The sequence below is a fragment of the Physella acuta genome, unplaced genomic scaffold (assembly GCF_028476545.2).
Source record: "Physella acuta isolate Inbredline_101_S28 unplaced genomic scaffold, ASM2847654v3 ptg000399l, whole genome shotgun sequence".
Taxonomy (NCBI): domain Eukaryota; kingdom Metazoa; phylum Mollusca; class Gastropoda; family Physidae; genus Physella; species Physella acuta.
Genome location: NW_026731918.1, coordinates 122,501 through 147,239, shown reverse-complemented (window position 1 = coordinate 147,239; position 24,739 = coordinate 122,501). Strand labels below are relative to the sequence as shown.

At 34.4% G+C, this 24,739-nt stretch overlaps 2 protein-coding genes across 5 annotated transcripts in view; both read left to right on the top strand.

The window, feature by feature from the left end:
• Positions 1 to 1,626: 1,626 nt before the first annotated feature.
• LOC131942303 (large ribosomal subunit protein mL40) lies at positions 1,627 to 10,335 on the top strand. Its single transcript, XM_059302107.1, has 6 exons — positions 1,627 to 1,681; positions 3,482 to 3,563; positions 4,975 to 5,061; positions 6,025 to 6,195; positions 9,411 to 9,609; positions 10,178 to 10,335. Exons 2-6 carry the CDS (start codon positions 3,505 to 3,507, stop codon positions 10,286 to 10,288), a joined length of 627 nt encoding a protein of 208 aa, XP_059158090.1. The 5' UTR covers positions 1,627 to 1,681; positions 3,482 to 3,504; the 3' UTR covers positions 10,289 to 10,335.
• A 2,059-nt stretch (positions 10,336 to 12,394) lies between these two features.
• LOC131942314 (cyclin-dependent kinases regulatory subunit 1) overlaps positions 12,395 to 24,739 on the top strand; it is a 27,122-nt gene continuing 14,777 nt past the window's right edge. Inside the window, exons 1-2 of one of the 4 annotated variants that reach the window (XM_059302122.1) lie at positions 12,395 to 12,670; positions 19,078 to 19,178. In XM_059302122.1, the coding sequence (XP_059158105.1) occupies positions 19,120 to 19,178 (59 nt within the window). In that variant the 5' untranslated portion in view covers positions 12,395 to 12,670; positions 19,078 to 19,119. Of the gene's footprint in view, positions 12,671 to 14,374; positions 14,394 to 15,884; positions 16,203 to 16,856; positions 17,733 to 19,077; positions 19,179 to 24,739 lie in introns of those variants that run through there. The other 3 variants (XM_059302125.1, XM_059302123.1, XM_059302124.1) reach the window with 3 other exon arrangements.

The window sequence follows — 24,739 nt, the reverse complement described above, 5'->3', positions numbered from 1 at the left end:
TGCATTGTTTGTAAGGATGTAATCTACCATAGTGTTCATGTTACAATATAATTGGTGATTTTAGGATACTGTAATTTGTTCTATTGAGAGATGTGTTGTGTTTACTAAGGGTAAAGGGATGTAATATAGTGAGACTTGTGAAGTCAAGGGAACTCACTCTTCTGTATTAGTATTATATTTATATTGTTATCTTGAGTGATGTCCCTTACATGTTATGTATATAAGTGTCTCGTGACTTCCGCTCTCTCTCTTTCCTCATGGTGTGAATAAACTACTGTTAACAATCAATGTGGCTTCTCGTCAGTGATTCCAATCCATCACACTAGTGACGGAAAAATCTGAAGTTTTAGTAATGTAAACGAAACGTCTTTGAAGTATGCATCTAATACAACTGTAAATCGGGTGCGGGTGTTGGGAAATTGCGAAAAGCGAAATGGCGAGGCGGTAAACTGCGAGAAGATAATGAGTCATACCTGCGGAATCAACTTTTTTTCACATTACTAGCCTCGGCCGATTTTACGTACCTAAAACGATACTATGTCTCTCTTATAATCCGCCAGTACTCACCACATCTCGATTTTAATCCGCCACTACGTCTCTCTTATAATCCGCCACTTGGCCTTTCCCATATTATAATCAGTCAAACTATGTCTCTCTTATAATCCGCCACTACATCTCTCTTATAATCCGCCACTTTGCCTTTCGCATAATCAGCCGCTGCGACCAGAGTTTCTTTCAGGCATCTTTGGGGGCTTCGCCCAACCCCCCACCCCCGAACTAGATAGAATGTGTATGGAAAATATCTACTTTTCCTTCAGTGTCTGCACATGGGTGGACTTTCGTGAGAGTGTTGGCTCTCAATTTTTTTTTTACCGTAATTTTTTTAAAAAATATCTATATTCGCATCAAAGGGCTACCGAAACCCACGCTCAGAGCACCGGCCTCAAAATATTAAAGTTTTAAAGAAGCTGGATGTAAATGTAACATTATTAAAATATTTTCTTCTAGATCTATAAATTATTGAACTTTTTGCTTTGGAGTCACCACTTTAAAGTTTAGTCTTACCAGATGCCGTCATCACCCCCCCCCCCCCCCCCCCACCCCCTCGCGACGCCTCTTACTAAGTTTACATTTTAATTTTTAAATTAACAATCTCATAGCTAGTTAGCCGATCCAACACTATTTTCAACGACAATAATTATCAAAACCACTTTTTGTTTCTTTTAGTTTGACCAGGAAGGGCACCTGTCCCACCCCAAACTATAATTAGAAATACAAGCAAAATATATATAAGCGCTCAGTTAAGAGAAACAAATTAAAGTGTGTGTACTGTTGGCCTATAATATAAATATGAAATATAACCTAGAACTAGAATCTAGATTAACTTGAGTACAGATCTCTAGATCTAGCTCTAGAGATTCTAGTAGGGTCTATCTAACCATTTGATTAATTGAACTTCAGGACGGGTTTTTCAACTAGAAATCTAGATCTAAATCTAGGCTAATCTAGACAACTATTAGAATCTAGTCTATACTCTAGATGTAGATTCTAGATTATTATTTTAATTCGAAGTTGATTGCCAGGTGAATTTGTGGTAATCTCTAGTCTCTATCGTTTTAGTATGTAGTCATAGTTTTATTTAGGTTAGGTTTAGGTCGTTTAGGCTTTAGTAAAAGTTTAGGTACGTAAAATGATCTAAAATCGCCCGCGGCTAGATCTAGATCTAGTAATGATGATAGTAATGAAAAGTAATGAATGTACGAAAAAGTTACCTCATTGTCAAGGCTTTAATATTTAATATAATATAGTCTAGGTATAGTATAGCATTCAAAATGAATTTTTGAGTATTTTATCTTAAAATCATAAGAAGAAGGATTAAGAATTCCATTGGTACCAAATTTTAATTTATATTTCTAGCTTCAATAGAAGAGGAGAAATACATTTTTTTTCTGTTTAAAATGGTCTTATAGATCTAGATCTAGAGCAAATTACATTGTCCGAACACTACGTGGGACCGAACACTTCGTCGGTTTTTGGCTCATAGAAACTTTAATTAGCATGTCTCATGCGAAACCACGGCGCCTGCACGTAAACTGTTCATTTATGAACACTTCCGTGTCCAGTACTTCCGTTTCCTCTCTCAAGAATTATTTTTAGAAAATTTTTAACGTTGCATGGTACGCACATTTCTATTTTTACACCAGCCGGATGAAGTGACCTAGGGTTGGACTTAGGGGCAAAACTTGAACCAATCAACGCTTAGCTAAAAGGTTACACTATAAATAGCTTCTATATATGTATGGAACATCGTAAATGTCAAGGTTAATGGGTTATTTTGTGCTTGAACAATAAAAAAGGGGTGTTCGCTAACTTTTTTGACCTTACATGGGACCGGACAGCAACACAAAAATATTATTAAATAAGAATTTAGAGCATAAAAGGGGCTGGTTATTGAAGGGAAAGGGTCAAAATAAGGTCAAGAAGGCAGTGGAATGCGAAAGAGGAGGGGGAATCATGTGACCTGGCTGGCTTAGCAGCGTACTGCGCGAGCCGCAATGGCTGAATGGGATGAACTTTGGGAGTGTGGGAAAAAGGTTTTATACTATTAAAATTACCTCACAAACAATCAATAACACAATATAAATGCATATAATATATGTTTTTATTCATTAAATTGACTTTAAATTATTCTAAATGAACAAAAAGTGCTATGTCCGATGACGGGTAAAGGTGTCCGAACACATTTGAAATTGTATTACATGTGTCCGAACACATGTTAAGACCCCCCAGTCACTATAACAAGAATAGCTAAAGTTCTATGCGTATGAATACAAAATGACACACACATTATTAAAGTAGAATGATTGCGGATAGATATGATACTTTTTTTTCCTTCCTATGTTAAGCGGTTACTGAATGAGACCGCATGGAAGTTTTAAGTTGCGTTTTTTCGCGGTGTGTGTCCGGACAGTGTAATTTGCTCTATATTATAATCTCTGTAAAAAATGAAACTAGATCTAGTCAAATCTAGTGGGAAACAAAAATGAAAATTTTATAAAATCTGTTAAAACAACTAAATAGCGGTGTATGATATGCCGCGGGTTGGCTCGTTAATATTAATTAACAATGTATTTACAAGGCCTAGATCTCTATTCTCACTCTAGTAATCTAGTTAGTTTTAGTTTGGCATTTTGATGAAAATCTCAAATTAACGGACACCGTTAAAAGTAGGCTATATATATATTTTCTGAATAATTTCCATTTAGTTCGGGGGGTGGGGGAGAGGGGAGGGGGGGGGGGGCTCTTAGATCCCTGGAAGAAACACTGTGCAGGATTCTAGTACAAGAATCAAGATGTTCTACCTTCTAGACCAAGAAGATTTAGATCTACTTGTACTAGCTAACAACTAGATGCTTAGTAGCTAGTCTAGACAGTCAAGTTCAAATCTAGACTAAGATCTGCTTATGATTTTTATCATCAGAATTAGAGGTTCTACTCTGCGCTATGGGCAGCATGGCAAGGTTTTCTTTGTTGACATCTTTAACTTCTACTGCATCTCAGTCGTAAGTCTGGATTTCTAGATAATCTGTTCACTTAGTTTTAAATTTATCTACTGTAGTAATAAGTTCAGGTCTTTCAAGATAGAGTAACTCGTGGTTCCTGAGAGTGCCCCATGACACTCCAGACACCAGGGTAGTATTTGTGGTGTTTTACCTCACTATTATTAAGGGTTATTGACTTTCCTCCAGCACACCCTGGGGCTTGTGTGCTCATTGCTCATGTGCCGATGTATTTGCACTTTGCTGTCTGCTTGGAAATAAACCCTTATTAGAGCCCCTTTAGAAAGAATAATTGTCTGCAAAACAAAAGCAACTGCTAAGTCCTCTCATTTGTACTTAAAAAAATGATGTTGACTATAATAATGTGGTTATTATTTACATATTTTTAAATGTTGTAGTTGTGAAGAACCACTGTTAAGATGCTAAGAGTAAGAATGCAAGACTAGCAAAAAAGTATCATTTAGCCTATGTTAATGTAGTAAAATAAAGAAGTGTATTTTGGTGTAGCCATCATCGCAATCTTCTCCTCCCCCGCCCCTTCATTCCATCTACACCCCTATAGAAAGGTGTCTGAAAGAAATGCTGACTGCCAGTATTTAGTTGTTTTTTTTTAAAGCCAGAAATTTTTAATGGGGGAGAGGATATTTACATTTTTTTAAATGACACAGACCTTTCTAGGAGTGATTCCAATAACTTCCCTAAGTTTCATGACAATTGGATGAAATATTTAGATCTAGTAATTCATAAAAGACGAACACACAAAATGAATTTTGGGCTTTGTCTGCCCTTTTTTTGTTAAAACTGGGACTGCATGGTCAGTAGGTCAGGTAGGAGAGAGTATGATTGCCAACTCCCAAACAAGTCTTCGTCACCCTGGTCGATGAGTTTGATTTGCTGGGGTCAGCAACCTAGAAAACAACTCCAAAATCAAACAACTACCTCCTTGCAGATTGTTGTTTGGTGGACAGAAGCTATGGAATAAAAACCTGAAAGAAAAGCAATTAATGGGCCATAATGTTAACTTGTAATACTTAATTGTGTTGAAAATCCCTTTCAATATTACAGTTAAGAAGTAAAAAGGCTTTAAGAAATACAGTGTTTATGTAGGGTTAGACTTTCCCCTATATTAAAGAAGTACATCTATTACTTTTTATCTAAACATAGAATTTAAGGCCCAATATAAACCTTCAATGTTAATATTTTGGGTTAGTTCTATAAATCACTTAATTGGAAAATCAATTTTTTTTATGGTTCTTAGTTGTAATGATGCAAGGGATTGCCTCCAACATAATTATTAAGTGCCAATTTAAGACAAATTGACTCTGGGACCTTCGGATCAGCTATTATGTTTAACTGTGATTTATTGTAATAATTAGCAAGGACTACATTTTGTTTTATTTCTATTACTTTACAGATCATATCTGTTGAAGCCATACATGTTATGTTCAAGTTTTCATACTCAGTCAACACCTTTATTATTTTATAAGACTCATCTTTTATGGTAAGCATGGTGTATACAAGTATCTTAGATAATTGAAGATAAGATAGGGCTCAAGGCTGAAATAGCCACGTGCAAATATTTCTTCTTAAGAAAATGCAGAACTTTCATATAACTTCAACAATCTCTGTTAAATTGTTACAAAGCAGTTACTTGCAAAAAAGAAATATGTTGTGCTTATTAATTACTCTTAATGAAATCTACTATTATGATATAATTGCCTAATTCTGTCTGTGCAGTAACTCAAAAATATTTATAATATTTTAGTTTAGAATCTTAAACTTAATAGTGTCTATTAAAATTAAACAAATATGTCCATTTTGTTCCTTGATGAGCAAACAGCCTCTGTCAAACCTTTCCACTCTCTAGTCTCCTGTCATTTTCAATTCATACCTATCCTTTCGGAATTCTCGAGTCAACAATTGTCACCGTGTCTGCATTGCTTGGCTGTGGGTTCCACTTAGAGTTAGAGCCTGTCCAGCTCAATTGTCAGCAACTTTCCTAAGCATCACCATTTCTTCTCCATAATTTGCCTTTCTATTGTTTCCTGTCTACTCATCATCCAGTTTTTCATTTTCTACCATGTTTTTCTATCTGTACCACTTGGCAAGTAAAATCATCATAGTATTTATCGATGTTTTTTATAATTATTGCTATCACTTAGGTTGAGATTCCACTGTGTCTTGACTGACCATTAGTTTCTCTATCCATACGATAGATTCAAAGGCCTTTTCCAAATCTACATATGTTACATTGAGGGGAGAATGCTTTTCAGAAATTTGGTCTTGTAAATGTTTAAAATTTGCCTTGGCTACTTATGGCTTGAGCGAAGCCTACTACTATTTCAAGATTCTAATTTGAAAACTGCAAAATACTAATTAGGAATAATGTTAAAAATATATTTTTTTTGACTTGCAAATATTTAATGATTGTGAATTTTTTTAAATGCCAATTTAATGTCTTTAGGGCAGAACCTATGAAAAAGAAGAAAAGGATTGACCCTGGTATTATTGCAGCTCGGGAAGCAAAGAAAATCAAAAGAATAGAAAAAGAGATAAGGAGACTCACAAAATTTGGTCGAATTTTAAAGCCAGTTGATGAAATAGAATTAGACAATAGAAAGTTAAAATTAGCCAAGTAAGTAATACATAAGTTTTAAAAACAATGATTTAGGCCTAATTATCTATAGATATATATATAACCATATAAATCTAAGTATGTCTGTGGCTGATGTACTGGCTGGTGTTACGAATGTGAGGTGTGGACAGGGTCGAAGGACTTTAAGTGCAGTGTACACAGACGATTTAATATAAATCAGAACAGCATGGCGTTGTTAATTTAAGTTAAATCGCATAGAACGGAAACGACTGCATCGGGGACGACAGACAAAGACATCCACACCCTAACATGACAAGACCAAGACTGATTTCAACTCCTTCCCTAACAACCAAATCATACTCTCACATGTCACATCCTTACTTGGCTTGTCACATTCAAAAACTTTATTAATACACATTCCACTGCACACATACTCTCAGACCCATGCAGTACACTAAAATTCCATTCACAACAGCTGGCATTGTCTTTTATAGAAATCCAAGAGTGAATGTTTCATGTTTTTTGTTTTTTTTTGCCACACTGGTACATTATAGATCTAGCTACTATAACACCGGGAGTGTTCGCATGCACTCTTTCTGGCTAAATTCAGTGAAATTTCAAAATGTTTTCAATTTTTTTATTTTTCTATAGGCCATATAGGTGACCTAATTTCTGCCATTTTAGCTCCTCATAATTTAAATATTCTGCACTGCTTTCAACTGTGGTGTTATTTAGTATTTAACATTCTTAAATAAAAACAGGTTGAGATACAATAAAATTCAATATTTCATAATTTAAAATGCTGCTATTATAATTCAGGTTTTACTTTTTATTTTATATTTAAAGGCACTTCACAGGTGCATTGTTTACTAATTATTTTTTTATTTTATCACTACTTAAGACCTCAGTGCTGGAGCAATTTAGCTGCATTGGTTACTTATTATTTATTTATCAATTCTTTTGGTCACAATCAATCTATCTATATATATATATATATAAAGCAATGTATGTCTGTTTGTCTGTCTTTTATGCATATACTTTTCATCCGATCTCCATGAAATGAAAGTCGATTGCGGTTTGACACTGTTTATCCGATTGCCATGAAACTTTGGGGAGTTGAGAAGGTTACTGCTATAAAAAATTTCTTCTTGGCGCCGCTGAGGGTAGTGTGATTTTTGTCACGGTTTGGCGCCAAGAGTTCTAGAGTGGTTATTGTAGCACTTGGTATCCAATCTGTTAATCTGGCATCCTGCATAGCGGGAAAGGGGTACTATTATATTCAGTGGTAAAACTGAGACACAGCTGCCAGCACCCCGGTGATTGCATGTCCCAAAGTGCCCTAGACTCCCCTGTGAGCACTATGGCGCCTACGTTCATTTAAAAAAAAGTCCAAATACTAAAGACATGATGGGCAACAATAATCATTGACTATTTCTTATCAGGCGCGTCCTCCAGCGACCTGGCTGGGGGCAATTTGGTGCCCCGGGCTCACCAGTGAGCACTACAATATTGATACGTTGGCACACGACAATCGTTGATTAAACCGAGCCAGGGGCCATACTCAGCGCCCTTTCATTAGTGTAACTGAGAGCGCCTTTCTATGTCCCTCACACCTGGGCGGTTTCGACAAATATGATTCAAGAAATGTAGCACAGGCACTGTGTACATTTAAATAACAAGGTCACATGCTAAGAATATAGGATTGATAATATCCTCTTTAAATATTTCCCACACTTCCTTCTAACCCCGCAGCAACTTAAGTGGAGGGGCACGTAAAATATAAAAGATTGTATAAGATAGATTAATTTAATAGGGTTATTGTTATAATAAGTCACATTTGGTATTTTTTTGTTATGGTAGAGTTAAATCTTGAAATTAAAATGTTAAAAAATATACTTGGTTTATTATTTGAGTTTTAAAAAATTAGAAATGTAATTTGTGGCAATTTTATCGGTTGGTTTATATGAAATATACTTTAATTATTAGAGTGAATGTGCGTGATAGCTAAGGGAAGATTGGAATTTCCTGTTGGATTAACTATTACTGTAGTTCAAAACATTAGTAAAGTGTTATAAATTAAATACACATTTAGGTGATATTAAATTGAAAGTTAGGGTTTGTTTATTTGAACGTGAATTAGAGTTAAGGGGGCGGCCCATTATTAGCATCACATTTTTTTAATAGATGTGGCCAATTTTCTGACATATAACCAGTGGAAAGGGACGGGAAAATAAGAACATGTCAGAAGGTTGATGATAATAATCCTGCACAAAGAGTTACAGTAGGATATCATCCCCAATCAACTACTCCCCGTCAATTTGAGAGAGAGATCCGGTTTGGGATAGCTCAAGGATATGTTAGGAATGGGCTAGGAATAGGTTTAAATAAAGGTTTTAGATGTCAGTGTAGGACTTTATATTAATGTTTGTGGTTGAGGCTGTGGTGAGGGTTGGTTTATGCTTATTTTTTGTGTGTTTATGTTTTGAAGTTTTAGTAAGGGTTAGGGTTTATGTTTTTTTTTATTTATGTGCTAGTTATTTTAGGCGTATATGTACAAGGAGAGGAGATTATGTTTATGTCTATGTTCGTTTATGGTTGTGGCTTGTTTAAAGTTATATATATTTTCTATACTTGCATGCAAAAATTAATTGGAAATTTAATTAATATATTCTCAAAATAAGGGCAGTGTGGGGTATATGATGCTAAATAAACACACAAGTCACAGCCCTTGACAGATAAGCTTTTCATGAAAGCCAGTGCAGAGCCTGCCAGGGACAGCCAGTAATCATATAAGACCTTGGCAATTTTATTTATTGTGAATCAAACTTTGAAGTCACTAATGCAATTCAAATTACACATAAGCTGTCTGCAGAGGCCGCAGTGACCCCCCCCCAGCGTCGGGGGGGGGGGGGGGGGGAACGGTGACAATTTTCAATTTGCCCCCCCCCCCATATATTTTTTATATTTATAATTCAAAATAACAGCTAGGGTGAGCTTATTTTGGCGCCCCTTGGGTCGATGCCCTAGGACATTTGTACCCACCCGCCCCCCGTCGCTACGCCTCTGGCTATCTGTTGAAAAAGTACTTTTACAATTTTAATGTTTTTAAACTTTAAGGGGGAAGAATTTCATGTTGAAGTTTATTTTTAATACTTAATTATTCTTATGCTTAATTTATTTCTTGGTCATCCATATCTGCTTGTATTATGATTTTTCTTTTCAAATTTTTAAAATCTCTTTTTGTCTTTTTTAAGTGAACGGAAAAGAAGCCCCCTTGTACCATCATTAGAAAGGGATGAATCGAGAGCTGCTTTAACTAAAAAATGGGGATTTCACAAAACAAAACAGTGGCATTTTGAGTACAAATTGTGTGAACAGATAATGTCTGCACAATTTGAAGCTCTACAAGAATTGAAAGCAGTTTCACAAGATCTATATCAGTCAGCTTTATTGGTAAGACTTGGCATAATTCTTTCGATCTTCATCCTTGATAATATTGTTTGTTAGGTAAAATATTCCAAAAGGTTGATCTAGTTATAATTGTTCAATGATTTAAGGATTATTAGTAATATTTTGTTAATTATTCTTATACTTATATACATAGTTAAAAGGTAATTAGGGGTTGGCGTGGTGAAGTCGGTAAAGCTCATTGTTGCTAAACTGAAGTCTTTTGAGTTCCAACCCTCGGGCAGATGAGGCTGGACAGCTGGGGACAGCAACTCTTTTAGGAGAAATTCCAAAATCAAACAACTGCTGCCTTGTAGTTTGTTTTTAGTTAGACAAAGGCTGTAAAAGCAAATACAAAAAGAAAAGCAGGCTGAAATTGGAGTCACCGGCCTATATGGCGCATAACAAGTTGACACTTATACTTAATTGTGTTGGAGGGAATCTCTTCCAACACTAAAATTTAGAACGCACAAGAAGAAGAAAAAAGGTAATTACATAGGTTTAGTGGTGTGCTTTGAATGTTTGAGACATCAGTAAATTTTGTACTAGTAAGTTATAATTTTATCATTCTTAGGTTGACTACAGTTTTATTCCTATAGAATTTCAAGGGCCTAAAGAGTCTCCAGCTTTTAAAGATTATAGTGTTCCTGATGGGGAATATGTAGATACAACTAGAAAATATTAAAAATTGTGTGTGAAATATCTATAATAAAATATGTTTATACACTAACACTAACACTTATTTCAGCAATCCTTTAACAATATGTTAATACGTCAGAATTTGTGTTTTTTTTTACTCCATTAATTAGAATCAATTTGTATTAACAATATGTTAATCATAATGGAAGCCTGCATATATAATATATGTTAATACCAAAATTGCAGCTTGTTTAATTAAAACAGTTAAGAAGGAGTAGTAGTCCTATATTTTTGTATTAAAATGGGGGATGGTTTGGTCAGATGGGAGAGCACAACATTGAATGCAGAGAACAGTGTTAGTAGGAAATAAAGTTTTGTAATCTGGAACCTGCAGTCAGAGTGTGCTTCTTTATATGAGTTGGATATATAGGTGCCAAATGAGGTGTCCACTGCCTAGTAGAGGCGGAACTCCTAAGCCGTGGACAAATACCTACAGTGCTACAAGAAAAGGTAGCACAAGACCTAACAAAGAACACCATGCGTTTGTCATAAATATATATATGTATGTGTGTATGTATGTGTATATGAATGTGTATATGCAGTGGCGTAGCGAGGTCGGGTCTCACCCGGTGCAGCACTTAATGGTGTCACCCCCCAGACCCGGGGACAGACTTTAAAATTTTCGATTTGCACCCCCCCCCCCTCCTCAAACTTTCGATTTGCTACCCTCCCCTCAAGTTTTTGATTTGCACCCCCCCCCCCCCTCAAGTTTGTCTCTATATATTTTGCTATTTTTTGCCTTGGTGTCACCCCCCTAAATGGTGTCACCCAGTGCGGTCGCACCCCCCACCCCCCTCGCACACGGAAAAAAGCGCACACAGAAAAAAGCGCAAACAGAAAAAAGCGCAAACTGAAAAAAGCGCAAAGAGAAAAAAGCGCACACAGAAAAAAGTGCACACAGAAAAAAGGGCAAACGGAAAAAAGCTCAAACGGAAAAAAGCGCACACAGAAAAAAGCGCAAACAGAAAAAAGCGCAACCAGAAAAAACACAACGAAAAATGTGCAAAAGAGAAATTTAGCACAAAGACCATATGAACTAGATGACACATTTATACATGACTGTTAGGGCTGCTGTGAGAGTGTCGTAAAAGAGCTCCTATAAAGAGAATTTCACTCGCAACACTTTTTAGCCCTCGTCGAGGGCTTTGAGTTGAACTGACAGTTTTCCCTAAAGGTCAAGCCATTTACCTAAGAGTATGCAAAAAATTAGCCAGATGTAAAGACGGTAAGTGCCCTAAAATCCGTTTTGAAATCACCCTCTGTTTTTCCCATAAAATACAAAGATTATATAGGGAAATACGACCGGTCAGTTTTGACCCCTTTACGAAGTTTTCCCAGATATGCCGAGTTTTTTGTGACACCCCAAGGCGTTCTCCTACCACCTCACAAAATATCAAGGGGGGTCGTCGGAGGAAAATTCCTTTCGTAATAGAGCTCATATAAAGAGAATTTCACTCGCGGTCACTTTTTAGCCCTCGACGACGGGCTTTGAGTGAAACCGACAGGTCTGCCTTACGGCCAAGCCATTTAATTATAAACCTTCAAAAAATTAGCCAGATGTAAAGAGGGTAAGTGCCCTAAAATTCGTTTTGAAATTACCCTGTTTTTCCCATAAAAATAAAATACAAAGATTATATAGGGAAATACAACTGGTCAGTTTTGACCCCTTTACGAAGTTTTCCCAGATATGCCGAGTTTTTTATGACACCCCAAGGCGTTCTCCTACCACCTCACAAAATTTAAAGTGGGGTCGTCGGGTGAAATTTTTTTTCGTAATATAGCCCATATAAGGCGCCGGTCAGTCGAGGTCAGTTTTGACCCCCTGTCCGTAGACGTTTCGGCAAACCGTCACCGGCCCTCGTGTTCAATCGCCCCAAGGCACCATCGTGCCAAATTTCACGCGCCTGCGGCGCTGGGAAGTGCCCTATCGGGCACCTGACCTCTTTGCTTTATACTTTATATATTATATAAAATAAATACTCCGTAGGGGCCTATATGATGAAGTACTGAGGTGTAAACGATGAAAACTGACAAAATTTCATGTTCTAATACTTCCTCTAGGCATAGCTATATAAATATCAATGTTTCAATATGAGAAAGTAAAAGCTGGTGGAATATTGTCGATAATATGAATATTTTCGATTATTTATTTTCGATTAGAGTGTTCTTGTCAGTTAGATAAGCAAAACTGAAAGAAGGATCATAGCAAAACAAGAAATCTGTTTCTCCGAACTGCGCGCCTTATTCAATAATATTGTAGTAGATCTAGATCTAGAGCTACTACTAGATTCGAGATCTAGATCTAACTAGATTCTAGATCAAGGCAGATCTAGTGCTAGAACGTAAAATCTAAAGTCTTTAAACTACGGTAGGTAGACTAGACCGTCACCTTCGTCCTTAGGGCAGGCTTAGCGGTAATCTATCGTTTTGGGTACGTAAAATCACCCGCGATTTGTAATGTGAAAAACAGGTGACTCCTTAAATTTTAATAATTATTTCACATTTTGAGGAGGATTTATGTTTTAAAAAATTCAAAAATGTTTCCTTGATTCATTTATGTACCTGTTTTTAAACAATTGAATTAAAACTTTTTCGTAATACATGAAGACTAGCGATGTTTCCAACAGATGCAACCATGCTCATTTACTATATAGATCTAGCAGCCATCTTGTCTAAGTTTGATTTTTATAAGCTTTTAGCGCCAGATTCAGGGGGAAGCCACTCTATTTTACAAATGGCTGCTGTTTATATAGCAAATCTTGCTCTCAGACACTGCTGTTTAAAGTTAATTTCTAGCCTATATCGATATATTTAGCCATTGATTTAGGTTTATTATTCATTTATCTATAATATTTGACACAAAAGTATGACAATATACTTCTATTAAAGCCTTGACAATGAGGTAACGTTTTCGTACATAAATAGCCGCGGGCGATTTTACGTACCCAAAACGATAGATTACCGGCTTAGCTACTACTACTAGATCTAGATCTAGCTAGAATCTAGATCTAGTACTAGTTACTTAGTTACTACTCAACTAGCTAGTTAATATAGAATAGACTGAATAGTGAATAGATACTTTTTTTATTACTAGAGCTAGAGCAGATAGATCTAGATTCTAGAAGTCTAGATCTAGATGATAGATGAACAATATTTTATTAATAAAGGCCAAGGCTATTCCGATTCCCAGTTGGGAATAGCCAGTATTGGCTGGGGCTATTCCCAGCCGACTGAATAGCCCCAATACTTAATTACGGCTATTCACAGTCGGCTGTCATTTCATGTTAAATAGTATTAAATACGACTGTGAATAATATCTTAAAATAATAAAAGCATTTAGGCCTATTGTGACTGGGGAGTGAGTTATAGATTAAGAGAGGAGAGGGTAAAACCTTAGTTTAGCGTCGGTTATTATTCCGAAATCGTATAGTGACGTATAGCAGTAAAAAACAGTAAAACAATGCCAAAGTCTGTCACACACTTCTGGAATTCACCGGAAGTACTGTAAACCATACTTTATTTGGCGTCATCTTTTATTTTTATACAGCATGTTTAAAATTTTGATAGATTTATTTTTGTAATCATTTTTACTATTTTCGTAATCTAGATTTTTTTACTTGGCCTAGCAGCTAGATATCTAGCTAGATCTAATTAATTAATGGTCGCAAATCCGCTGCAAGCCAAAAACATTAAATTATTACATTTGACTTCATTATTTATATTAATAGCCTAGGCCTATATGTTGTTTTTTTTTATTTTTAGATCTACTAATTTAAATCTACTATTATATTTATTCTTGTTTTCTTTTGTCGATTAAACTTAAAAAATTAAAACATAAATTTACTACAATCGACTTTCAATTTATTTATATTTCAATTTCAGTGGTCAAATAAACCATGGTTTACCGTAACTCTAGTTACCGAAACTCAACAAACATTACCCGATAATTTCTGACGCTAAACTAAGGTTTTACCTAAGAGAGTAAGAGAGCATTGCTATTTTTATTTTGTTAGGATTTTTAAAAAAAAGTTGGTTAAAGTTTAGTTTAGCATTTAGGCTCATATCATTATCAGACATCTGCTACAGTCTACGTAAGTCATAGATGATCAATTATGCACTCTAAATATATACTATACTATAGACTAGAATAATAAATCTACTAATTTTTAAATAAATAATACTTAACTAATTAAGCATCAGTTTAGTTGGTTGTTCACAATGCTATTCAACTATCAATTACCATTTAAAATTCACATTATCACATAGAATAAATACAGGTGAAATAGGATGTCCTTTTCCATCAGCTATAATTCACAGTTTCCATCACACACGTTTGTGTTTTTTCTCTTAGCTAAAATCTACGGGTTGGGGTTTTTTTTGCTGATATGCCAATAATTACGTCACAAATGGAAAAAAAAATTAACAAAAAAGTAACCGAATAATATTTTGACTATAAGATTAAGAGGCGTACATTAAGAGTCATAGCAATAAGGCATTGGATGGATTTGAACCCACACCTACTAGCACGACAGTCACTCCCCATGACCACTAGACCACACATCTTCATGTCTAGTTGGGTATTTTTAACATTAAATCTATCAAAAACTGTCAAGACTGTGAATAGCCCCGCCAATACGGCTATTCACAGTCGACTGTGAATAGCCTAAAAGTTTTAGGAGGCAGGCTTTAAAAAAAGGCCGATGCTAGTCGGAATAAGATGTGCATGCGCAGTGGAGAGAAACTACGACTTTCCATCGCTGCAATGTTTTTGTTGGTACTGTACTGCAGATACGTGTGTTTACAACCGCAGAACCCTAACACCAATCCTATCCCTAGCCCTAATCCTATCCCTAATTCTAACCTTAGTCATAGGTCACTGCACATGCGCAGAGCTATCTTTTGCCGACTAAGTGGAGACGTTGGGGAGAGTAGTCACTTGGTTAAAAAAAAAGTCACAAATTTTTTCTAAGAAATATATTTTTATTTGATTTAACTACAGATCTAAAGAATAGATCTAAATATTGAGTGTTTATTACTATAATATTAGGCCTAATGTGAATGTTTTTTTGTGTTTTTTTTTGTAGCCTAGGCCTAAACATAAACCATCAGTAAAAATACTATAAAATATTTTGCACAGCACTCTCCACTTTTGTTACGTTTTTAGTTGGGTAATCTCACTACGACTTTAAGCTATTTCACGCTAATTTAAATTTAGTATTTAAAAAATTTCATAAAAAAAACGTTTTAATAACAAGCTTTTATGTAATGATGCACTAAAAAGTAGAAAATAAATTATACACTACTATTTAAATTACTATAAAGAAAAGCGTGGGTCACTTTAGTACTTTAGTACCTATTGGATACCTTTATTAATATTTGAGAAGAGACCCACGCCTTTCTTTATAGTAATTTAAATAGTAGCGTATAATTTATTTTCTACTTTTTAGTGCATCATTACATAAAAGCTTGTTATTAAAACGTTTTTTATGAAATTTTTTTTTCAGTACTTTACATGTTTTATTTACAATAGTGTTACATGACTAAAAACCATTGCGCGTCTATTGAACGTGATGGCGCAGCTATTGAACCTGATGGCGCAGCTATTGAAAGTGATGACGCGTGTGGTGTGGTTGGATTGACATGCCTACTAATTCGGTCCAAATTTTAATTAATTCATAAAAAATTAATTAGGCATCCAATTAAGTCAAATTTAGTTTCAGATTGCATTGTCTTCATGTCTTGACCCACGTGCCAACTGTGAATCGTATCGGTCAAGTAGAACTGTCCGAATTTTCACTCCTACGTTGCGATCTAGACTGACGACAGACTGTCGACTTACGACAGACAGAGGAAGTGAGTTAAATAAAAGCTTGTAAAAAGACACAATGGAAACCAAAAAGGTTGGAACATGCTATTAAATATTATAAGTATTATAGATTTAAATCTACATACTTTATTATAAATATTTGTACGTGTGTCATACATACCTACACAACATGCGCACATATTTCTAAAATCTTTACATTACATTTGAATCGTAAGTTGATTTGCACTTTCTGAATATGTAATACATAAGTATTAAATTCATTACTAATACTTATTTGCCAACTACAAAACGGCCCCAACATAAGAGCCCTTTCAAATTGACCCGTCAACAGGGCTAGTGACAAATGGATTCTATCATACAGTCTCATTACAAATAGGCTCCTGTCATTTAGGTTCCCGACCAATGGGCTCCCGTTATGTAGGCTAGCAACAAAATGGCTCCTGTCAATAAGGCTCCCGTTTTTTAGGCTCCCCACTTATAGTCTCTAGTCGATTTGGCTCTTGATAAAACATCTCCCATCATTATGACCCACGACAAAACGGGAGGCGGACATTTTTCCCGGAAGACACTTGCCCGAATGCCGTTTGCCTGAAGGCCGATTTCCCAAATGGACACTTGTGACAAATGCCCGAAGGCAGTTTGCCTGAAAAATATTAAAATTAGATAATAAGTAATATTTCCAAATAGACATTCTTTATCAATTCATGTGTGAAAGTTTGATAATAATTGCAATTATAAGCATAAAAACAAAGTTGTTTATATTTTTAAAATTTAGCTTTTATTTTTTGAAAACTGAGAAATTGCTGTAAAAAATCCTTATTCTTTAATAAATGTAAGGTGGTGTTCGCGGCTATGACTTAATATTCTTTTGATGAATGTTTTGAACACCTTGTATAGCAGACGAATTGCGGTGGTTATATAGTGTTTATAACACGGTGTAGGCGGTGCGGCGTCTCGCAACATTGAATATGTGCTGAGGACACAGAAATAGGTTAACTCTACTTCACCTGCCCTGTGTCCCGCCAAGTTCAGATAGGCCACTTTATCATTCACATCTATAAAAAAAAATTGAAAAAAAAATTTAACATCGACATGATGTGTCTTGAACCGGTGCCACCCGCATGGTAACTATTACACTACCATCTCAGCTATCTAGGCTCTTCCTATTAGATAAATCCCTTGAATTCTCAAATTTGAAGATCCTTGAAGCTAAAAAGCAAAGATGTATATCAAATATGTAAGGACTAAAGTAGTTTAATAAAGAAACTCAATAATTTGTGTTTTTATATTTGATTTTATTTTTAACTAATTAATTTTGGTTTGGCCTAGATTTTAGATCTAGGACTAGGATTGACTTTCCCTTCGTCCGACAGCTTATCAGTAGATCTAGAGAAATTTATTGTATACTCAAATTAGAAGAACTTTGAAAATTGATAATAGTGTTGGAACCTAATAAAAATATCAAACAGACATATGGTTAAAGCTATTGCCGACAGAAAATTAGCTTTATAATGCGTTAAACTTTTGAATGGACAGCAAAATCTTCGATGGAAGCTGCCATTATTGTTATAAAGAGTAAATAAATCATTAGACGTCACTATAAGTAAGTAAAGTCATTGTTCTGAACTTGATAATTAAAGTGGTGTATCTACCAACGAATATATCAATAAATTAAAGTTTTTTAAAATATAATTTGTGATTAACAGTTTGGTCAAAAAGAACATTATTCACTACCTAAATACGTATTTTACAGTTCTACACATAGTGAAGATTCTCTCCTGAAACCCAACAGACAAACAAAAAAAAAAATAAAAAAAATACAAACATGTAAACAAACTTGAGTTGTAGTAATATATAGATTATGGACAACATCATCCATGGGGTAGGTGTAGCACTCACGTATCTAATTGACCTGGGTGATCTTAGTTGGGGGGAGGACTGGGAAAGCCAGGGAAGTTTATTAGCTGGGTTTGACATTTTTAATCAGGTACCCCAGAACTGTGGTGATATACAAATTAGGTTAGGCTTGATGGGGGAAGACAAAGAAGTTAGGACAGTGAGGGTTAGGAGACCGTTGAGGGTAGTCAGTTGGGGGTTGAACCATGGAAGAAAATGGACGTAGACCAGTGTAGAGTTAGGAAACAGTGTAGTGACAATAGTTGTAGGGAGCATTGAACTGTAGGTGTAGGCAACAAATGTATTGTGTAGTGACGTTAATCCTATTGTATTCAATCATCGGATGTATAATAATTAAATGTTGTGTATCAAGCTGATCTTAGAGTTTTATTGAATGCACGCAATTAAGAATGATCTCGTCCTAGTCACAGATGTAGGCTATATGTGTGAAGACTTCTAGTTTGTTCACATTTAAGAAGGAAAGTAATAATAGAGAAAAGAATCCCAACTTAGTGAGTGAACCCCACCAACCTATCTAACAGTATAAAAATAAAGTAAAGTTTCACTTTCAAACCTGACGGTCTATGAGGCAAGTGAAGTATTCACTTGTTTCTGTGACCTCGGCATATGAAGAGATAGTGGGGTCAGCACTATGTCCAGCCGCCTTTACTTTCCTTAACATGAGTTAGGTACCCATCAGAGTTGGGTGGACTCACGGACGGTCTACTGACTTCAACCCGGATTCGAACTTGATACTTATGGGTTAGCAGTGCAGCTCTCTACTGCTAAGCCACTCTGTCCCAATCTAACAATATAAGCATTATATATTTCCCCCACCATAATATGAATGAAAAAATGAATGTTTTGTTAAAAGCAACAAAAAATAACAAACAAGTTATATTTTAGCAATAATGAGTAGTTGCAAGATTCCATTCTAAAATTGCTTATAATGCATTGCAAGATAAAACTTGGTATTATGAGAAATCAATTATTGTATAAATTTGTGTTAAGAAAATGATTAATTAACCTTGCTTCTATCTTTTAACTTTCAGGATTTTGAGTGATTAATCCTGACAAGCTGGTATTTCAACATAATGCCTCAAGATCAAATATCTTATTCAGATAAATATTTTGATGACAAATATGAATACAGGTATTAACAAATGATTTGTGGAATTTCTCTTTTCCCATTGCGCTATTTGTTTTTTCGGGTCTCCTTCTTTTACTTGGTCATCCTTGTTGACTCCATCAATATCTAAAATGTGTTGCTTCAGTGAGATTTTTCTAGTCCTTTTCCCATACTGTTACATTATTTACTTTATCAAGTTTATCAGACTACTTTATATTTGATTGCCTTTGGCATCTGTTTATAAAAGACTAGCCATCCCGACCAGGCCCTGCACTGACTTCTGTGAAAAACCTATCTGTAAAGGACCATGGCATTTTGTGTTTAGTAAGAAGAATATTTAGAAAATATATCTTTTTGTGCCAACGCTAACCACAACCAACCAAAAACATAAACGCCAACACAAAGTCAAACACACGCAAACTTAAAGACAAACAATAACGCACAACATATATACAAACTTAAATTCAAACATAAACGCATAGTGCTTAAAGTATAGTCCTAGGGCGCCGTTGGAACTGTCTGATTAAACTTATTAAACGACTATAATATAATACCCCATCTTATCCATATTCTATTGAACTTACTAAACTGAACGTAGGCGCCATAGCGCTCATGGGAAGGTGCCAAATAGCTCCCTGTTTGGGGCTCTGGAGGACGACCTGGATTTGATTTAGTGAAATTCTACAGTAACCCTTTTATCCTTAGTCTATCGTACCTTTTAAAACTAACGTAAGCACCATATCGCTTACAGGAAGGCCTGGGGTGGGTAATAGCACCCGGTGGACGCGCCTGATTAAATTTGAATGACTATAATACTCACATCTTATCTGCAAGTAGAAAGATATAAGTTAACATAGAGGACATTTAGGAACAGCTTCTAAACTGTTATTGATGGAACATGATAATTTGTAAACAGTACGTTCAGTCTATACAATAAATACAAGGTAGTATTTAAAATACCCGTTTTACCTACCACATTGCCCTTTATCAATCCATGTATTATATGATTATGTTTTTTCCAACATCAAAACAAACAAATAAAAAGTATTTTTTCCCCGATGGGACTAAGGGAAGTAACTTACCCACCTATTATAGGTTATTATTTCACACTGATATACTTGATTCTGGCGTTGACCTTAATTGTAAATTCTACATTTAAAGTGAATTCTATATGAACAAAGCCTGTGATGTAACTGTATTATCCCAGCCAATTTATTTATGTTTGTAGTTTTCATTTCAATTCAGTCACAAAAACCACAACATTGGTAATTTCAAATATCATAATCTTTTACTAAAATATACGTAACTGTTGCTCTTAAATCTGCAAGAATTATTAAAAACAAATTCTTATTGATCATTAAGATGGAGCTATTAGTTACCATAGTAACATAGTACTAAACCTTTAATCTCTATAAATCAAATTGGAAATTAATTATAAACTTAGATAACAAATTAAGTATTACCATGATTTCCCTTTAAATTACCTCCCCTGCCATAATTTATTTATTAATTTTATTTACTCTAGAGTATATTATTTGCATTGAGCAGTTATACACAAGTTAACAATGTGGGCGTATGCAATATCTTCTTAATGCTCTTTCATCAAGTATGCAAGCGGATATAAACTTTTCAACAACCAAAAAAATTAAGGCAGTATGTACTGTTTACAAGATATTGTATTATTAAATGTACTTGAGTGCTGAAAGTTGATTGATGGATAACAACCGAATTATGAGATTACCTTGAGAATAAAGACCACATTTTCTTCTTGCTTTAAAAATTAAAGACAAGGAAGGACTGACACACTACCCAGCAGCTTTTGTTATATATATTTTCTAATATATAAAGCTCAATTCTGTATGTAACATGTAATAAGTTTGTTTGTCGTGGACATACTTTGATGGATTTAAGTGTTAGATTATTATCGTGCTCATAGTCTAAATTTATGAGTTAAAAAATTACTATTGAAAGTGTTGGGAAATAATTTTCATTTTTCAAACTGATAGTAATAATTGTCGGCATGTTCATTAAACACAATTTTTTAAAAATATCATCTTTTACAAAAATTCTAATTATGTCTGAAAATTATTTATATTTAGTCCTTTAGCACTTACTTCCCTTTGATAAATTAGGAAAACACAATTACTTCCCTTTACAAAACATTGCATTAGTGGAAAAGAATTACGTTCAGTCTATACAATAAATACAAGGTAGTATTTAAAATACCCGTTTTACCTACCACATTGCCCTTTATCAATCCATGTATTATATGATTATGTTTTTTCCAACATCAAAACAAACAAATAAAAAGCATTTTTTCCCCGATGGGACTAAGGGAAGTAACTTACCCACCTATTATAGGTTATTATTTCACACTGATATACTTGATTCTGGCGTTGACCTTAATTGTAAATTCTACATTTAAAGTGAATTCTATATGAACAAAGCCTGTGATGTAACTGTATTATCCCAGCCAATTTATTTATGTTTGTAGTTTTCATTTCAATTCAGTCACAAAAACCACAACATTGGTAATTTCAAATATCATAATCTTTTACTAAAATATACGTAACTGTTGCTCTTAAATCTGCAAGAATTATTAAAAACAAATTCTTATTGATCATTAAGATGGAGCTATTAGTTACCATAGTAACATAGTACTAAACCTTTAATCTCTATAAATCAAATTGGAAATTAATTATAAACTTAGATAACAAATTAAGTATTACCATGATTTCCCTTTAAATTACCTCCCCTGCCATAATTTATTTATTAATTTTATTTACTCTAGAGTATATTATTTGCATTGAGCAGTTATACACAAGTTAACAATGTGGGCGTATGCAATATCTTCTTAATGCTCTTTCATCAAGTATGCAAGCGGATATAAACTTTTCAACAACCAAAAAAATTAAGGCAGTATGTACTGTTTACAAGATATTGTATTATTAAATGTACTTGAGTGCTGAAAGTTGATTGATGGATAACAACCGAATTATGAGATTACCTTGAGAATAAAGACCACATTTTCTTCTTGCTTTAAAAATTAAAGACAAGGAAGGACTGACACACTACCCAGCAGCTTTTGTTATATATATTTTCTAATATATAAAGCTCAATTCTGTATGTAACATGTAATAAGTTTGTTTGTCGTGGACATACTTTGATGGATTTAAGTGTTAGATTATTATCGTGCTCATAGTCTAAATTTATGAGTTAAAAAATTACTATTGAAAGTGTTGGGAAATAATTTTCATTTTTCAAACTGATAGTAATAATTGTCGGCATGTTCATTAAACACAATTTTTTAAAAATATCATCTTTTACAAAAATTCTAATTATGTCTGAAAATTATTTATATTTAGTCCTTTAGCACTTACTTCCCTTTGATAAATTAGGAAAACACAATTACTTCCCTTTACAAAACATTGCATTAGTGGAAAAGAATTACGTTCAGTCTATACAATAAATACAAGGTAGTATTTAAAATACCCGTTTTACCTACCACATTGCCCTTTATCAATCCATGTATTATATGATTATGTTTTTTCCAACATCAAAACAAACAAATAAAAAGCATTTTTTCCCCGATGGGACTAAGGGAAGTAACTTACCCACCTATTATAGGTTATTATTTCACACTGATATACTTGATTCTGGCGTTGACCTTAATTGTAAATTCTACATTTAAAGTGAATTCTATATGAACAAAGCCTGTGATGTAACTGTATTATCCCAGCCAATTTATTTATGTTTGTAGTTTTCATTTCAATTCAGTCACAAAAACCACAACATTGGTAATTTCAAATATCATAATCTTTTACTAAAATATACGTAACTGTTGCTCTTAAATCTGCAAGAATTATTAAAAACAAATTCTTATTGATCATTAAGATGGAGCTATTAGTTACCATAGTAACATAGTACTAAACCTTTAATCTCTATAAATCAAATTGGAAATTAATTATAAACTTAGATAACAAATTAAGTATTACCATGATTTCCCTTTAAATTACCTCCCCTGCCATAATTTATTTATTAATTTTATTTACTCTAGAGTATATTATTTGCATTGAGCAGTTATACACAAGTTAACAATGTGGGCGTATGCAATATCTTCTTAATGCTCTTTCATCAAGTATGCAAGCGGATATAAACTTTTCAACAACCAAAAAAATTAAGGCAGTATGTACTGTTTACAAGATATTGTATTATTAAATGTACTTGAGTGCTGAAAGTTGATTGATGGATAACAACCGAATTATGAGATTACCTTGAGAATAAAGACCACATTTTCTTCTTGCTTTAAAAATTAAAGACAAGGAAGGACTGACACACTACCCAGCAGCTTTTGTTATATATATTTTCTAATATATAAAGCTCAATTCTGTATGTAACATGTAATAAGTTTGTTTGTCGTGGACATACTTTGATGGATTTAAGTGTTAGATTATTATCGTGCTCATAGTCTAAATTTATGAGTTAAAAAATTACTATTGAAAGTGTTGGGAAATAATTTTCATTTTTCAAACTGATAGTAATAATTGTCGGCATGTTCATTAAACACAATTTTTTAAAAATATCATCTTTTACAAAAATTCTAATTATGTCTGAAAATTATTTATATTTAGTCCTTTAGCACTTACTTCCCTTTGATAAATTAGGAAAACACAATTACTTCCCTTTACAAAACATTGCATTAGTGGAAAAGAATTTACTTTTTACTACTATGTTTTGGTGTTGGGAAAAAAAAATTACATAATTAGCGGGGATTGATCAAGTGCAAATGTTGTAAGTATTTTACGGTTAAGCTTGGATTATTATAATTGTTCATTAAATTGAAACAGGCGCGTCCGCCGGCGCCCCACCAGGGTTCAATTTGGCGCTCTGGGCTATCCTGTGAGCGCTATGGTGCATAATTTCGCTTTAAACAGTGCGATAGAGTATGGATAAGAAATGTTACTATAGTCTTTAAGTGAATCGAATCCGGGCGTCCTCTGGTGCCCAGACAGGGTGCTATTTGGGGCCCCGGGCCTCCCGTGTTTGGTTTGGCGCATTCGTTCGTTTAAGTGAGTGCAAAAGACTATGAATAAGTTGGGGTACTATAGTTGTTTATTAAGCTGAAACAGGCGATTCCGCCCCGGCCTAGACTGTGAGCACTTTGCGTTTATGTACGTGTTAGTGTTTTCTTTGTGTTTAGGTTGGTTTGCGGTTGCGTTTTGGTTCGTTTTTGTTCTTTCTTTTTTCGTTTGTGTTTTTTCTTTGGGTTTGTGTTTGTATTTGTGTTTGTGGTTGGTTTTGCGTTTGGATTTGGTTTGTTTTCGTTTGCTTTTTCATTTGTGTTTTTTTCTTTGGGTTTGTGTTTGTTGTTGGTTTTCTGTTTGGATTTGGTTTGTTTTCGTTTGCTTTTTTGTTTTTTTTTCTTTGTGTTTGTATTGGTGTTTGTGGTTGTGGTTGGGTTTGTGGTTAGGTTTTTGTTTTCGTTTGCTTTTTTGTTTGTTTTTTCTTTGTGTTTGTATTGGTGTTTGTGGTTGTGGTTGGGTTTGTTGTTAGGTTTTTGTTTTCGCTTGTATTTGTAATTGTGT

What these genes read in the sequence shown, in the direction of transcription:
- LOC131942303 (XM_059302107.1), top strand. Translation starts at nt 3,505, where the DNA reads ATGGGCAGCATGGCAAGGTTTTCTTTGTTGACATCTTTAACTTCTACT. An exon ending in ACTTCTACTGCATCTCAGTC is followed by an intron (nt 3,564 to 4,974) that starts GTAAGTCTGGAT and finishes ATTACTTTACAG; the next exon opens with ATCATATCTGTTGAAGCCAT. An exon ending in TATATCAGTCAGCTTTATTG is followed by an intron (nt 9,610 to 10,177) that starts GTAAGACTTGGC and finishes TATCATTCTTAG; the next exon opens with GTTGACTACAGTTTTATTCC.